A 15,259-nucleotide genomic window follows, 5' to 3' on the forward strand; every position below is an offset into this window, starting at 1 on the left:
CCTACCCCGACCACCCTGTGTAAAAATAACAAGGCCCCCATGCCTGCACTCTGTTACTCTACGCTGCTAGGTTATTCTCCGTAGTACATATCACCACATGACATCCTATATATCGACTTGCCTATTGTTTATTGGTTTTCTTTCCCAGCCTGAATATGAACCACATGAAGGAAGAAACTTCTTTCACTACTGTATCCCAGCTTCCAGAACACTGCCCGGCACAGAGCTGGCCCTTGTTAAACGGCGCTTTTTTTTTTTAAACATCTTTATTGGAGTATAATTGCTTTACAATGGTGTGTTAGTTTCTGCTTTATAACAAAGTGAATCAGCTATACATATACATATATCCCCATGTTAAAGGGCTTTTAAATGAATAAATAGCTTGGCCCAAGTGCCATCTCCTCTACGAAGCCTGCCCAGCCTCCCCAGTCAAAATTCATCTCTGCCTCCAGTGACCCCTGGCACTGTCTTCCCTCCTAGAGCCTTCATTGCATATTCTTGCTCATTCTTGCATTAGGTGTTCAGAGGTGTGATTTCCCCACTGGACTCCCACAGGCCTAGCCCAGGGAGCGAGACTGAATCAAGAGGGCCTGGGATTAGGGTGAGGGGGGTGGGGGGAGTGGGGAGGGGGAGCCCAAAAGAACAGACCAAACCAAACAAACCCCAGGGGCCTTGTCTGGGCAGGTGGCCTGGGATTTCAGGCAAGGAGACAGAAATAGTCCAGGCCTCCTGCCCAGGACCGAGATTCGCCAAAGAGGCCGCCAGCAATGCCTGTGTCTCTGGTCCTCCCCAAGAGCCCTCAGCAGCCACTCTTCCTCCCCCCTGGGAAAGACGGTGAAGGCTGGAGAGGGCTGCAGTCTGCAGAGGACCATACCCGGGATGGGTATGGAGACAATAGACACAGGCCCTGTGGTCTCCCGCTCAGGCCTGTGTCTTGACCTGATGCAGGCACTGCCCCTCTCCTGGTCATGGGGAAATGGTCCCCCTACCCCCCAAGGCCTGCTGGCAGCTTCAGGAAACTCTCACTCTCGAGGGCCTTTTTAGCTATCTCCTTATCTTCAGTTTCCTCAGCTTTGAGAAAGCACAGAGCAGCTAGTGGCTCAATTTGTTCCTGAGGGGCCTCAGAGCAGGCTGTGCTCCAGGAGGACTCTGTGTCCTGGTGGCTGTCCAGGTCCCTCAGCCCTCAGACAGGCATTTCCGGTTTGGTTTCATAAAGACTGCCTGTCACTGGTCAGATGCAAAGCCTGGGAAAACCTGGGTCCCGGGGGTACAGGAGAGGAGAAGCCAAAAGCACCCCCTGACCAGAGAAGCCTCTCAGCCTGGGCTTGCCGTCCAGCTGGTAGAGTCTGGGGCCAGGGCCTAGCTGGGACAGACAGCCCCCAGGCCTCTCTCAGAGCTGCCCAGGATGGCAAGCCTGCTCAAGGGAGGAGGGGGAGAAGAAGGGCTTCATTGTGTGTTCTCCACAGCCAGTCAAAAGAAGGGGGTGGGGAGGGGCTGTGTCTCACTGCCCCAGCTGTCCCTGGTGGCCTCCCACGGGCTGGAGGTTCAGGCTCAGATACCAAAGACGCCACACTCTGGTTCAGCGAGGTGAGGAGTGAAAGGTATGCCTGTGGCCCTCACTGGGGTGACGGGTGCTGTGTCCTGCAGCCCTGACCCACAGGGAGGGCCCTCAGGCACCTTCAAGGCTGACCCAGGCCTGCTGCCTCCACCCCAGCCCCGCCCTGCAGAGTGGTTTTTCTGTCTCCCAGCTGGGTCCCAGAGGACCAATTAGGAAACTTTCTTTTCTTTTTGGTGAGGCGACAGTGGGTAGTTCCGGGCCCCAGAACTGCTGAATCAGAATCCAGGAGGGGTGGGGGGCGGAGCGGGGGTAAGCAAAAGAGGAAAATGTTGGAATCTTTTTGTTTCACCAGCACTCCCAGATCCTTCTGACGCATTCTGGCACATTCTGACCCTGCTTGGGGACCCCGTTGCAGGGAGTTTGAATTCCACATCAGGCCCTGGGGAGGTCAATGTCATCTTGTAAGTCACGTGAACTTCCTGGACTCATATGCTCGTTCAGAGAGGAGGAGCCCTTGGGGTTTTTTTTGTTTGTTTGTTTGTTTAATTTTATTTATTTATTTTATTTCTGGCTGCGTTGGGTCTTTGTTGCTGCGCGAGGGCTTTCTCTAGTTGCGGTGAGCGAGGGCTACTCTTTGTTGCGGTGCGCCGGCTTCTCATTGCAGTGGCTTTTCTTGTTGTGGAGCACGGGCTCTAGGCACACGGGCTCAGTAGTTGTGGATCGCAGGCTCTAGAGCACAGGCTCAGTAGTTGTGGTGCACGGGCTTAGTTGCTCCACAGCATGTGGAATCTTCCCGGACCAGGGCTCGAACCCGTGTCGGCTGCATTGGCAGGCGGATTCTTAACCACTGCGCCACCAGGGAAGTCCTGTGCCCGTCACTTTAATACCTGCACGCCTGGCCCTGCCCTGCCTTTTCTGGTCACTAAGCCAGCATTTTGTGGGTCCCAGTTCTGTGCTGGGCTAGCTGGGGGCAGCCACAGGGGTGCAGAGGAGCCACGAGGAGCAGGCTGGTGACTGCCTGCCCCCTGCACGGCGCTGATTAGGGCTCCGGGTAGAAGTTGATAAGGCCCAGCCACTGCAGGGCTCACCTGCCCCTGGAGGCACAGGGAGAGGCTGAGTGCCCCAGATGGAGCAGGGGAAGACAGCTTTCTGCTGGGACAATCAGGAGCTGGGTTTGAGACCAGCCCTGAAAGATGCTTAGGGTTCTAGTAAGTAGAAAGGCCTGCAGGATATTCCAGGCTGAGACCTGCGGGAGCCAGGCAGGACTGTAGTTCTGAAATTTTAATGAGTTGTTTCAGGCATTCAGAAGAAGATAGATAGTATAACAATCCCCCCACCTCCCAGCTTAAGAAAGAAAATATTACAGACGCTGTGAAGCCCGTGCCCACCTCCCCACCCACCTTCTCCCTGCCCCCGAGGAAGCCCTGCTAATGTGCGTGTTGACTATCCCCTCAGCTGCCTTTATTCTTTTACTATTGATACATACGTCTCTATCCCTAAACAATACCAACGATGGTTCTGCATGCTTTGGCATTTTAGATAAATATTGTCAGGTTATCTGTTTTCTCCGTGGCATGTCTGTTAGCTCAATATTATGTGCTTGAGCTTTGTGCAGGCTGAGGGTTGGTGCTCTAGATCATTCGCTTTCCTGGATGTATGGTTTTCCATGGTCTGAACAGGTCACTACTTATTTATCCACTGTGCTGTTGACAGACGTTTAGGGGTGTCTGATTGTTCACTCTTGGGACACGGGGTTTTCACTGGGCCGTACGGGAGGAGGCGGCAGAGACTTGCCTCCTCCCAGTCCACAGAGGGCCTGACTGGGGGTTGGACACTCTCCCATCAGCAGTGGGGAGCCACTGAAGGCTTTTGAGCGGGAGCAGGGTGCAGTCAAAGGAGGTGCTTTAGGAACTTAAACGTTTGCCAGAGGTTTGCAGTTTGGTTCAGGGGCAGAGAGCTGGATGAAGGAGGCTTTCGTAAGGGCCTCACTGAGAGCTTCTAGGGCCTGTTCCCAGGGGTGAGCCCATGCGGGGGAGGTGGGTGGAAAGCGAAACTGAGAGGAATCCTGTCTGGGTCACCTACACTGGGGAAAGGGTTAGATGGGCGGTCAAGTTGTGTAACTAGGAGGATGACAGGGCCTTTCCCAGAAAGAGAGGCAGCAGGAGGAAGAGCTGACAAGCATGGTTATGGACCCTGGTGATTGTGACACAGCCGAACGGCTGATGGAGGAGGAGCCGGAGCTCAGGGACTTGAGAGAGTCGTGAGAAATTCATTGTCAGGGAAGGACCAGGCCTGGAGAGAGTGGCCCAGCGCCACTAGGTCCTCAGGCCCCTCCCCCTGCTCTGCACCGATCCAGACCTCAGGCCCACAAGGGCCACCCCGGCCAGCACAGACCTCGGGTCTGGCAGCCATCCCCGCCCTTCTCCATCTCCAACATCCCCTCTAGGCCAGGCCCTCGTCATCTCCCCCACTGAGTGACTCGGTTCCCCTGCCACCTTCCACTCAGCTCCCTTTCACTGTACCTTCTGCACAGCAGCTGAGCGAGCTCTTAAAAAGGGAAGTCAGAACACATGCTTCCCCACTTTAAAACCCACCAGCAGTTTTCCACCTCCTCTCCGTGGCCTGGCGCCTGTGCACCTTGCTGACCCCTTCTCTGGCTAGAGACTTCGAGGCCTCCTGGCAACTCCTAGAACGTGCCCTACTCGTGCCTGCCCCAGGGCGCTGGTGCTACGCCCCCCCCAGACAGTCTGCACTGCTGTCTCCCTCATCTGTCTGTTCCCTGCTCAAGCGTCGCCCTCAGAGAAGGGGCCTTCCCCGACCACCCTGTCTACAGTAAGACCATCTTCCTTTCCCACGACAGTTAACGGCTTGCATGTCAATTGTCTTGATTTCCGGTTTGGTGTCTGTTGGCTGCTCCTCTCGCTATGTTGGCAGGGAGCCATCTGTCTTGCTCTCTGCCATCTGCACCCTGTCCAGCACGTGCAGTAAGTATTTGCTGGAGAAAGTCAATGAAAGAGCAGGGCCTTGTTTACTGCAGCTTCTTAGTGCCCAGTCCCTGCGCTTGTGCATCTTCATCTTCCCTGGAGCACAAAGCACATATAATAAGTATCCAATAAGGGAAGACAGGGAACATTTACCAGTCCCTCCCAGATATGGACGGCCATGTTCTAGCAGCTATGAGGGGTGCCCGGCTGAATCTGGGAAGGAAACAGCAGTTGCTAAACACCTTCCACCTGTCAGGCCCTGGAGAATGTTAGCATTTGTCATCTTGTTTTATGTCACTGAATCCTCACACAGATGAGAAGCCTGATCTGTGAGACCATTGACTTGCCCAAGGTCTCAGACCAAGGATGGGCCAAGCCATGACTGGAACCCAGACCTTTCTGTTGCCAGAGCCCCTGCAGTTTCCATAAGCCTAAGTAGGAAGAAATGAAGAGTCAGGAACAGGACTCCGGGCATGGATGCAGGGTGGTGTCTGGGCACAGAGGAAAGGGTGATTTTATTTTCTTATTTATTATTTTTAAAATTTTCATTTTGAAATCATTTCAGATTTGCAAAATTCGTACAAAGAATTCCCGTGTACCCCTCACCCAGCTCCCCTGAATGTTAACATCTTTCATAGCCATGGTATAGTTATCAAAACCAAGAAATCAACGTCCATACAAACTAGTAACCACTCTCCAGACTTTACTGAAATTTTGCACACTGTCCCCCTAACATTCTTTTTCTGGTCTGGAGTCCAATCCAGGATATTTAGGTTGTTCCAACACATCCCCTCTGGCTGGGCATCTCTGCTGTGCCAAGTCTTTGTTAGTCCGGCAGCACAGCAGGGAGAAAGGAGAGAATCAGCAGCTCCCACCAGCTCTCACCCCCGCTCCGGGTGTTTGGCACCTCTCGCTTGCCTGTTCTTGGTGCCCCTTCCTCAGAGTCTCACATGGCCTTTCCCTTACTTCTTGGAAATGTCACCTCCTCAAAGAGGCCTTCCATGACTGACTACCAGATCTAGAATGGCAGCTCCTGTCCTCATTCTCTATCCTCTTGCCTTGTTTATTTTGTCATCTTCACTTGACAGTATGTTTATTGTCCTGTCTGTCCCACTAGAATATAAGCTGCAAGAAGGCAGGGACTCTGCCTTACTCACTGTGTGCCCAGAGCAGGCTAATAGCAAGGCCTCACTAAATCCTGTGGAATGAGTGAAAGTAGGAAGTGGCCGAAATGGGTTTAAAAATAAAACAAAAACAGGGCCTACGAAAAACAGACATAAAGACACATAAAGGATGGCAAGGGGCTTCCCTGGTGGCACAGTGGTTAAGAATCCACCTGCCAATGCAGAGGACACAGGTTCAAGCCCTGGTCTGGGAAGATCCCACATGTCGTGGAGCAACTAAGCCCATGCGCCACAACTACTGAGCCTGTGCTCTAGAGCCCACGAGCCACAACTACTGAGCCCATGCGCCACAACTACTAAAGCCCACGTGCCTAGAGCCTGTGCTCCGCGACAAGAGAAGCCACCGCGATGAGAAGCCTGCGTACTGCAACGAAGAGCAGCCCCCGCTCGCCGCAACTAAAAGAAAGCCCACGTGCAGCAACGAGGAACCAACGCAGCCAAAAATAAATTAATTAATTTTTTAAAAAAAAGGATGGCAAAACCCCTCCACAGCGCGTCTGGATTCCCAATTGATACAAGTGCATGGGCTCACAGAGCTGGGACAGCCATGATTCACCTTCAGCTAAATTGTTTCCACCAAATTGTCATGGAAACATGCTTGGTTTTGATCAAATTGTTTGCAGACAGGTCAGCTTGCTCTTCCCAAAGGGGCCTGAAGAGCGCCTGCCCCTGCTGCCTCCCCGACACAGACACAGTAAGCCTCTGTAGGGATTTAGGGCCCTTTGTCCACATCCCCACCTCAACTTTTCTGTCTCAGGCTTAATCAGCCAGAACGCCACCCCCTTTTCTGACTGCCTTGCCGTGTAACCCTGAGCACTGACCGACCCCAGCCACACCCCAGCCTCAGTAGCCTTCCCGAGAGCAGAGGGGCTGAGACCACTCCCGCTCATACTCTGCAGCGCCCAGTGTAAAATGGAATTTGGAGGCTATTGCTCAAAAGGCAGGAAAGAGGTGCCACGTAAGGTACTAAAATATAAAGCCTTTCCTTTCTTCTATGATCTCTCTGACTTGCCGACTTGCCGTGATGTTTTTAATTTGCTACTTAATGTCATTCTGAGTAGAGGAATACTTAAAATCTTAATTGTTAGCATGAATTATGCCATTCATTATATATCATGCAGTGCCACTTTTAAATGCAAATATAAGAACATTTAACTCACTTGTGGGATCACCGAAACTACATAACTCACATTTCTTAGCTTGTACGTGGATATGTGTTATGTTCTGACCAGAACGGTGGAAATGTGGCCCCGAACTAACTCAGCTGTTTTTATTTCACTTCTTGATACGTGCACATTCTACCTGCTCTCTCTGCTTTCAGCTTACTGATGAGCGAGAAGGGCTGGAAGGAGAAGGACAGGTTGGTTGCCTCTTTCCCTTTCCTTCCGTAGCAGCATCATTTGCAGCATCAATGGTGGGATCATACAGGGAAGTAACATGATAAGAAAGGATGTGGTAGGGTTCCTTGATCATTTGTGTTTCTTAGAACACCATTGCCTTCTTGATGCATTTCAAGCAAATTCTAGTTTGAACCCAAAGTGTGGCTTACGGGCCAGTCAGTGCCCACCCCCCCAACCCTTTACTCAGTCACAGATGTACACTCACCTGTATTCACTTTGGGTCTTGAATTCCCACACATAGAGGGTCCACCAGAATTCTGTGCTCGTGGCCATTGCGAACATGGTGTGTGAGGGGCAGCAGGGACGGAGCAGACACATGTCCTGTGATGTTATGTGTATCACCTCTGCTCGCATGCATGTTCCACTGTCCCATCAGACTTCACTTACAAGACACAAGTTCAAAGAGAAAATAGTTAAGAATTTCAGGATGGCAACAGCAGAGCATCATACCAAGTGTGGGGCATTATGTGACTGCCGGGTCGCACACCTGTGAAGCCAGCCCTGCGTGCTGGCATCCTGTATTTGGGGGACTCTGTCACTCGCAAGTCCCCTCTGTTCCTCGTGCCCCCTTTTCACTGTGTAGCCTGGGATGGCCTGGAATGGGGGCAGGTGGAGGGAGGGAGTGTGGTCAGCTCATCCAGCCTCACCACTGCCTGCTTCCTCCACCAAACAGCCAAACAGAACCTTCTACACTTTCCCTAAGTAAACCCTGCTGTCTGCTGCCTCTGGGCCTTGGCCTATTGTTTCCTCTACCCCCAGTTGTTCTCAGAGTTGTGGTGCCTGGGTCAGCAGCATCAGCTGGAGCTTGTTAGAAATGCAAATTCCCGGGCTCCACCGCAGACTGGCTGAGTCTCAAATGCTGGGATCGGGCTGAAGAATCTGGTCTTCAGCAAGCCCCGGGCATGACTGCGACACACCGCTCCTCTTCCTGAAATACTGTTCCCACCTCATTGCGGCTTCCTAACTCCTATACTCCTTTCACTGAGTAAACCCCTCACCCTCGGTTCTCTTCTATGAATTCCTCAGCTCACATCTCGCCTGGTGAGCTTGGGGGTGTTTCTGTCTCATTCTCCATCTTGTCCTGAGTACTGAGCAGGGCAAACAGTCAGCACACGATAAGCGGTGGTGGAGTTGCATTGACTCAGGGGGTGACTGAGGGAGTGGAGACGTGGGACCTGGGCTTCACGGAGGGTCTGGGCTCGAGGGGCAGGGCTGAGCACAGACGTCCCGTCCTGCAGGTACAGCCTGTACACCCGCACCTGGCTCGGGTACCTCTTCTACCGCCAGCAGCTGCGCAGGGCTCGGAATCGCTACCCCAAAGGCCACTCCAGAACCCAGCCCCTCCTCTTCAATGGTGAGCTCTGGCCACCCCGGGCCAGCATCGCCCCAAGCCGTGGCCACCCTCCCAGCCTACTCCCCATCTCATACCCCGGACTGCTGGGCTCCCCGCCCCATCACCCAGCCCACAGCCCGTCTTTGTTCCCCAGGAGTGAAGGGGCTTCCTATCCTCGTCCTCTCAGACAACTACAGCTACCTCATCATCGACACCCAGGCCCGGCTGGCTGTGGCTGTGGACCCTTCAGACCCTCAGGCCGTACAGGTGAGGGGGGGATGGGGTCAGGGGTACCTGGGGTCACCTTGAGGACTGGCAGCTTCTCCTTGCTAGAGAGAGGCTGACCCTGCCCTCTGCCAATGGGATGTGCCGCCCTCCATGTGCACTCACACACAGACGCTGACACACATGTACACAAAGAGACCCCCACAAACACACCATGGGGAGGGGGTCAGTGTCAGGGCATGGCCAGGGGAAAGGGGGAGGGCAGCAGTGGGGGAATCAGAGCCAGAGGGCAAGTGGTGCTGACCCAGGACTGTGGGTCTAGGGAGTTTCCTTCTGCCTCTCACTCTCTGTGGCCCCCTTTCTGACCCTCGCTCTTCTCTCCTCGCCTCTGTCTGTCGTGTCTGGACGTCTTTATCATTCCCTCTTGTTACTTATTTATCTGTGTGTGCGTGTGTCTGTGTGTCTACCCCCTCCACGAATCCCCCTCTCCCCTGTGCCCAGGCTGGGGCTCAGCTGCCCCCCTTTACCCGGCCCTCTCTTCCCCACCCCCTTCTCATTCTCTGGCTTCATCGCCTCCTTCTCCCTCATCCTCCCCTGCTCTCCTCTCCTCTCTCCTCTCCATCCAGCACCCACGCCCCTGTTTCCCTCCGCATCCTGCTCCTCAGTCTCACTGCCCCCTCTCTCCCCTAGGCTTCCATTGAAAAGGAGGGCGTTAACTTGGTTGCCATTCTCTGCACCCACAAGCACTGGTAAGGGGCTGAGGTGGGAGGTCTGGGTGCAGATCATCTTCCCTGGCCGGCCCCTGCCCCGGCTGGGCTTGCCAGGACTGGGTCCCATGAGAACAGGCTGGGCTGAGAGTCAAGAAGTCAGGATGGGTGGACACCGTCCTCATGAAGTCACTGGGGCACCAGCAGAGAGGGAGGGGGAGGGGCGGGTCTCCCACTGCTCTACTTATCAGGCTTCTGAAGCGCCAGAGGAGGGCAGGGCAGGCATTTACCTTCCATTCCGTGTGGGCAGGTGTGCCGGGCATGGGCAAACCTTGTGATCTCTTCCATCAAGGAGGTTATAGTCCAATAGGGGAGACAGCCCCGTATGAAAGTGTACAACGATGACAAACAATAACAACTGTGACAGTTGGCACAGGGTATGGGGGCAGGGGCGCCAGGGAGGGTGTGATCGGATCCACGTGGAGGAATTAGAGGCTGATGACCCTGGAGCTGAGAGTTCAGAAGATCAGTTGGCATTAGTTGGTGATGCGGGGAGGGGTGGCGAGTTGTTGGGACAACATTCTGGGCAAGAGGACAGCTTGAACAAAGGCCAGAAGAGGTGTGGACAGCTTGGTTCAGTCCAGAAGCCAGGAGTCCCAGGGCTCAGAGGCCTGGAGGTGCTTGGGGAAGAAGGAGGCAGGAGGCCCAGTACAGTTGCCCCTTAAAGGCCCTGCCAGTCTGTGCCATCCTACAGGGACCACAGTGGAGGGAACCGTGACCTCAGCCGGCGGCACCAGGACTGTCGGGTGTATGGGAGCCCTCAGGACGGCATCCCCTACCTCACCCAGTAAGTCCCTGACCCAGGGATGGGATGGCCCTTGTGGGCCCTTCCCCTCACCCTCCATCCTTTAGTCACATGTTTCAGGGGTATCAGCAGGTGGATCTTTGCTGATGCCCTTCCTGGCCCTTAGAGAGTAGATCACAGCCCATCTGAAGACTGCCACTGCCCATCCCCCAACTGATCCAGCCATAGTCCCCAAAAGAGGAAGCTGGAGGGCTTGGATCTGAAGCCCTGGGCACTGGGGGTGCCTTCTCTCTGGTGGGGAAGCCCCCCTCCTGTACATCACCCATTCCCTTGGGCCTGGGCAGGGCGGGGGAGGCAGGATAAGCATGGCACAAGCTCTAGTGCCTTCTCTCCACTATTGCCTCACTTCTCAGTCCCCTGTGTCATCAAGATGTGGTTAGTGTGGGACGGCTTCAGATCCAGGCTCTGGCCACCCCTGGCCACACACAAGGCCATCTGGTCTACCTGCTGGATGGGGCGCCATATAAGGGTCCCTCCTGCCTCTTCTCAGGGGACCTGCTCTTCCTCTCTGGCTGTGGTGAGTCCCCCAAAAGGGAAGAGGGAGGAGGGGGGACAAGCGGGAGGGAGAGAGGCCAGGGCAGGGGCCCAAGGACAGCCACAGCTCCACGCAATGCATGAAAACATTGGTTTCAGTACACATGTTGCCTCGGCAGTTACTCCCACCTTTGTTACCTCGATTTTTCTTTTATATCCTCATGACTTCCCGCGGGGGTTGGACAGAATGAGACGATGCCTGTAACTGAGTAGAGACCTCGAAGGGTGTTTGTTTCCACTGGGTGGAGCCTGGTTCTCTGATACAGTGACTGGCAAGACTAGTTACAAAAACTTGAGAACCCCTGAGTGAGAAGGTGATCCTGTGGGTGGGAGGATCACAGGTCCCAAGGTGCATGGAGTGCCAAAGACAGCACAGGCAAAGAAAGAAGTGCTCTGTGGAAAAGAGCAACCCTGTATCGAGTGGGCTTGGAGCCACAGAACTCAGCCTGAAGGTTCTGCACCCCCTCTCTATCCACATGTCAATATGTGCAATGGAGGCCTTCAAATGGGCTCGGTTGCGGTTGAATATTTGGGCCCAGCTCGCAGAGGGAGGGAAGGAGTAGATGCCAGGGAAGTGGGCATGGCAGGGGCACGGCTGAGGGCTGGTGGCCAGCCCCAGCTGTACAAGCTGGTCCCCACCCTTTTCATGTACCTTACCGTGCTGTGTGGTTCTTGTACCTTACACATACCTTCTGACCCTACCAGGACGGACCTTTGAGGGCACCGCAGAGACCATGCTGAGCTCACTGGACACCGTGCTGGGGCTGGGGGACGACACTCTACTGTGGCCTGGTGAGGTGCCCCTCCCTCTCCTCCTAGCCCCTCACACCCCCAGAGTCCAAGCCGACTCAGCTCCTGGCCCAGAGGGGACACAGCTCCACCTCTGGTGGCTCCTGGGAGCCAACTCCCGCAGTGGGGGCAGAGCTCCCTTCTGTTTGCAGAACTGGCTCTGTAAGGCCTCTGCTTCCCTGGCAACCAGCCCACAGTCTCTTGGGAGCCCTGTAGGCCCCAGAGCATCCCTGGGAGATGGCTGATTTTTCATAGCCAGAGCCTAGAACAGAAAATTGCCTTTGCTTAATGAGCAAGGAGGGGCCTTAAATCCACTCTGCGTGGATCATTGCCTGCATCCATCATCCACACGCTGCACGTCCATCATCCACACGCTGCACGTCCATCATCCACACGCTGCACGTCCATCATCCACACGCTGCACGTCCATCATCCACACGCTGCACGTCCATCATCCACACGCTGCCCGTCCATCATCCACACGCTGCCCGTCCATCATCCACACGCTGCACGTCCATCATCCACACGCTGCACGTCCATCATCCATATGCACGTACATGGAATATCCATCCATCCATACGTACGTGCATGTGTACATTGCATATCCATAGTTTCTACAACACATTTACTCATATCTCAGTTAATCCTCAGAACATATATGCATCCATTCATTCATTCGACAAATACTTTATTGAGCACCTAACGTGTACCAGGCCCTGCTCCAGGCACCAGGAACACATCATTTTATAGTGGCATTATTATTTTCCCCACTTGCCAAAGGAGAACATTGTGGCTCAGAGAAGTGCCATGACTTGACTGAGGTCGCACAGCTGGGCAGAGCCAGATGGGCTAGAATGCAGGTCTTCTGGCTCCAGGTCTGGTGGTTTTCCCCCCTGAACTGCTTCTGCCTCTTCACTCGTGGCTGACTTGTGCCCACATTTAGAGAAACAGCTCCATGTGGTCAGGGCTTTTCTGGAAGCATTGCCCCTCCTCCCCAGTCGTCAGGTACCCATAGGCCTGTGGGTGGGGAGGACTTTTTCTGACCGTACCACCCATCTCACTCGGCCCTGTGTCTTGACCCCGATGGCCATCCCTAGGCCATGAGTATGCGGAGGAGAACCTGGGCTTTGCAGGCGTGGTGGAGCCCGAGAACCTGGCCCGGGAGAGGAAGATGCAGTGGGTGCAGAGGCAGCGGATGGAACGCAGGAGCACGGTGCGGGGCTTGGGGTCCAGGAGGGGCCGAGGGCACTCCTGAGAGAGGTCTCATCCCTGCGGGCCGTGCAGGGCCCTGCAGGGCCCTCTCCAGAGCTCTGACATATTTGGCACAAGGGCCTTCCAGTGAGAACTTCTGGACCCTGGGATGGGGCGGTGCGGGGGGTCTTCCCTTGTTGGGTCTATTTTCCAGATTCTCCCCACCAAACCCGGGTGCCTCTCCCCCTACAGTGCCCGTCCACCCTGGGAGAGGAGCGCTCCTATAACCTGTTCCTGAGGACGCACTGCCTGGTGCTGCAGGAGGCTCTGGGGCCAGGGCCAGGCCCCACGGGAGGCGATGGCTGCTCCCGGGCCCAGCTCCCGGAGAAGCTCCGCCAGCTGAAGGACCTACACAAGAGCAAGTGACCCCGCCGCAGCCCAGCCTAGCGCCCCCACCGTGGTGGGGAAGCCACCCATCATGGCCCACACCACACCTTCCCTCTCACTGCTTCCACCACCACCTCCATCAGCCCGTCAAGCAGGCACCACTCCCCGACCCGGGTCGGGGGAGAGGAGGGACAAGGCGATGAGACCCTGAGACCGAGAGGAAGGGGGCTGACGGAGGGCTTGGAGACTCCGTGGGGTGAGGCTGAGTCATTGAGGGCAGAGCTCATCGGGAGCCTCCCCTCCTCCCTTCCCCTGTTCCTGTGATGGCAGCGAGGATGAGGAGGCCTCGCTCTCACTGTAGCCTCTGAACTCAGGGCAGCAGGAGCCATGAACAGGTTGAGTCCATCTTCCCCCTCCTCCCATCCAGGGTTGGGAAAGAAACTCACTCCCTCAAAGTGTCCTGAGGTGTGGTGCCTTGGAAAAGTGGTCACTCAGAGGGGCACCTGGGCTCTGGTTTACTGAGAGCCTGCCCCTCCTCCCCCAGCCTCCCTGCTCCGCCTCCACCCGGCCCCCATGAAGGCATTTTTCAAACAGAGCCATTTCTGAGAAAGAGGAAAGGGCTGGAAGCCTGGCTGTGGACAATCTCTGCCTCGGTGCCTCCCCTACTGCCTGGAAGGCGGAGGATCCTGGTTGCCAAGGAAACTTGACCTCAGGCTGAGGAGACACCAGGAGGCTGGGATTGCAGCCCCACAGTCTTGTAGGTCACACATGCTCCCTGCACAGCTGGCCTGGTCCTGCCCGCTGGCCTCTGCCCCTGCCCTGGGCCAACAGGGCCCCTCCTCCCCAGGGGACCAGAGAGCCATCGTCCACCAGGGCCACTGTGGTTTTTCTCATTATGGCCTGTATTCTTAGGAACTCCTGCTTTATCCTCAACCCTTTCCTCTTTTAATTAGTAAAGCCATTCATCTGGCCCTTTGCAGTTGGCCAAAGACATTCCCAGGTCATTTCTCATTTGGCCCTTGGCCCCATCATGGTGGGAGCAGGGGATCAGCACAGCAGAGAGCGGAAATCAGAAGTCCGGGAGCGGACAGCTCTCAGATGAGTGGCAGCTTCCAGGACCCCAAGCCTGGGCCCTTCCCCTCTGTTCAGCCCTCCCTCAGCTCAGCTCCTCCTCTGGCCTTGGGTCCAGTCCCTTTGGGACTGCAGTGAGGACTCCGATGGTCCTCAAGCAGGCGTGACTTGGGTCAGCCAGGAGCCTTCTCTTCGTGGGTGGAAGCCGTCCTTCCCTCGGGCTCTGCTCTCCTCTGGGGCGCCTCCGAGATGTCTCCTGCTCTCAGTTTCTCCTCATCATCCTGCCTCTGCCTTCCTCTCCAGCCACAGCCTCTGGAACCAACTTCAGCAATACCGCCAGAATAGAACTCCCCGCCCCTCAAGACATGCAGTTCATGCCTCTGTGCCTTCGCTCATGCTGTTTCTTCATAATGGAATGCCTTTACCCTGCTCCTCCTGCCTTGTCTGCCTGGCAAACACCTATTCGTCTCTCACAATCCCCCTCAAAGGCCCCCTCCTCCAGGAAGACCACTCCCGTACCCCTCCCCCTCCAGGCTACCTCTCCTCTTTGTAAATGCTTCGGTTGTGGCACTTATCGTACTGTATTTTAGTTGTTTACATGTTTGTCTCCCCTTCTAGACTGTGAACCCTTCAGGGCATGGACTGTATCTTATGCATCTCTGGATTTCTGCGCCTAGCACGGTGCCTGCCACACAGTAGGCGCTCAATAAATGTTGAATGAATGAATGATTTAACTGAGGCTTGATCCCTCAGTGGGCTTGTCTTTATTGCTTGTTCCGTTTTCCTGTCTCGGTTACAGTTCTTGCTTACTTGGAGTGACTGCTCTTCCAGAGCTTTGGGCAGAAACAACGCTCTAAATATACCCGTCCATGGCTCGTGAGCATTTGTCCAGGGTTTACAATTTGCCTACCTCGGTGTTTTCCAAAGCTTGAGATGAACAGGAGTACTGCTGGCCACAGGAGAGATAGCTTTACCTGGTCACTGCACAGCAGTGAATGTGCTTCAACGGCAAGGCCTTGGTGCTGGCCTCT

At 55.1% G+C, this 15,259-nt stretch overlaps 1 protein-coding gene across 1 annotated transcript in view; it reads left to right on the forward strand.

Annotated features, from left to right (window-relative positions):
* The window catches only part of LOC309653589 (putative hydrolase PNKD), a gene marked incomplete at its 5' end in the record, with an annotated part of 40,422 nt that extends 25,468 nt beyond the window's left edge, over positions 1 to 14,954 (forward strand). The window contains 8 exons of the mRNA XM_082478485.1: positions 8,365 to 8,480; positions 8,614 to 8,726; positions 9,375 to 9,433; positions 10,146 to 10,238; positions 10,610 to 10,773; positions 11,496 to 11,582; positions 12,677 to 12,792; positions 13,023 to 14,954. Coding sequence (XP_082334611.1) covers positions 8,365 to 8,480; positions 8,614 to 8,726; positions 9,375 to 9,433; positions 10,146 to 10,238; positions 10,610 to 10,773; positions 11,496 to 11,582; positions 12,677 to 12,792; positions 13,023 to 13,196 — 922 coding nt within the window. The remainder of the gene's footprint in view (positions 1 to 8,364; positions 8,481 to 8,613; positions 8,727 to 9,374; positions 9,434 to 10,145; positions 10,239 to 10,609; positions 10,774 to 11,495; positions 11,583 to 12,676; positions 12,793 to 13,022) is intronic.
* Between the last annotated feature and the right edge of the window lie 305 nt (positions 14,955 to 15,259).

The sequence above is a fragment of the Balaenoptera physalus genome (assembly GCF_965194825.1).
Source record: "Balaenoptera physalus genome assembly, contig: HAP1_SCAFFOLD_624, whole genome shotgun sequence".
NCBI classification, from domain to species: Eukaryota; Metazoa; Chordata; class Mammalia; order Artiodactyla; family Balaenopteridae; genus Balaenoptera; species Balaenoptera physalus.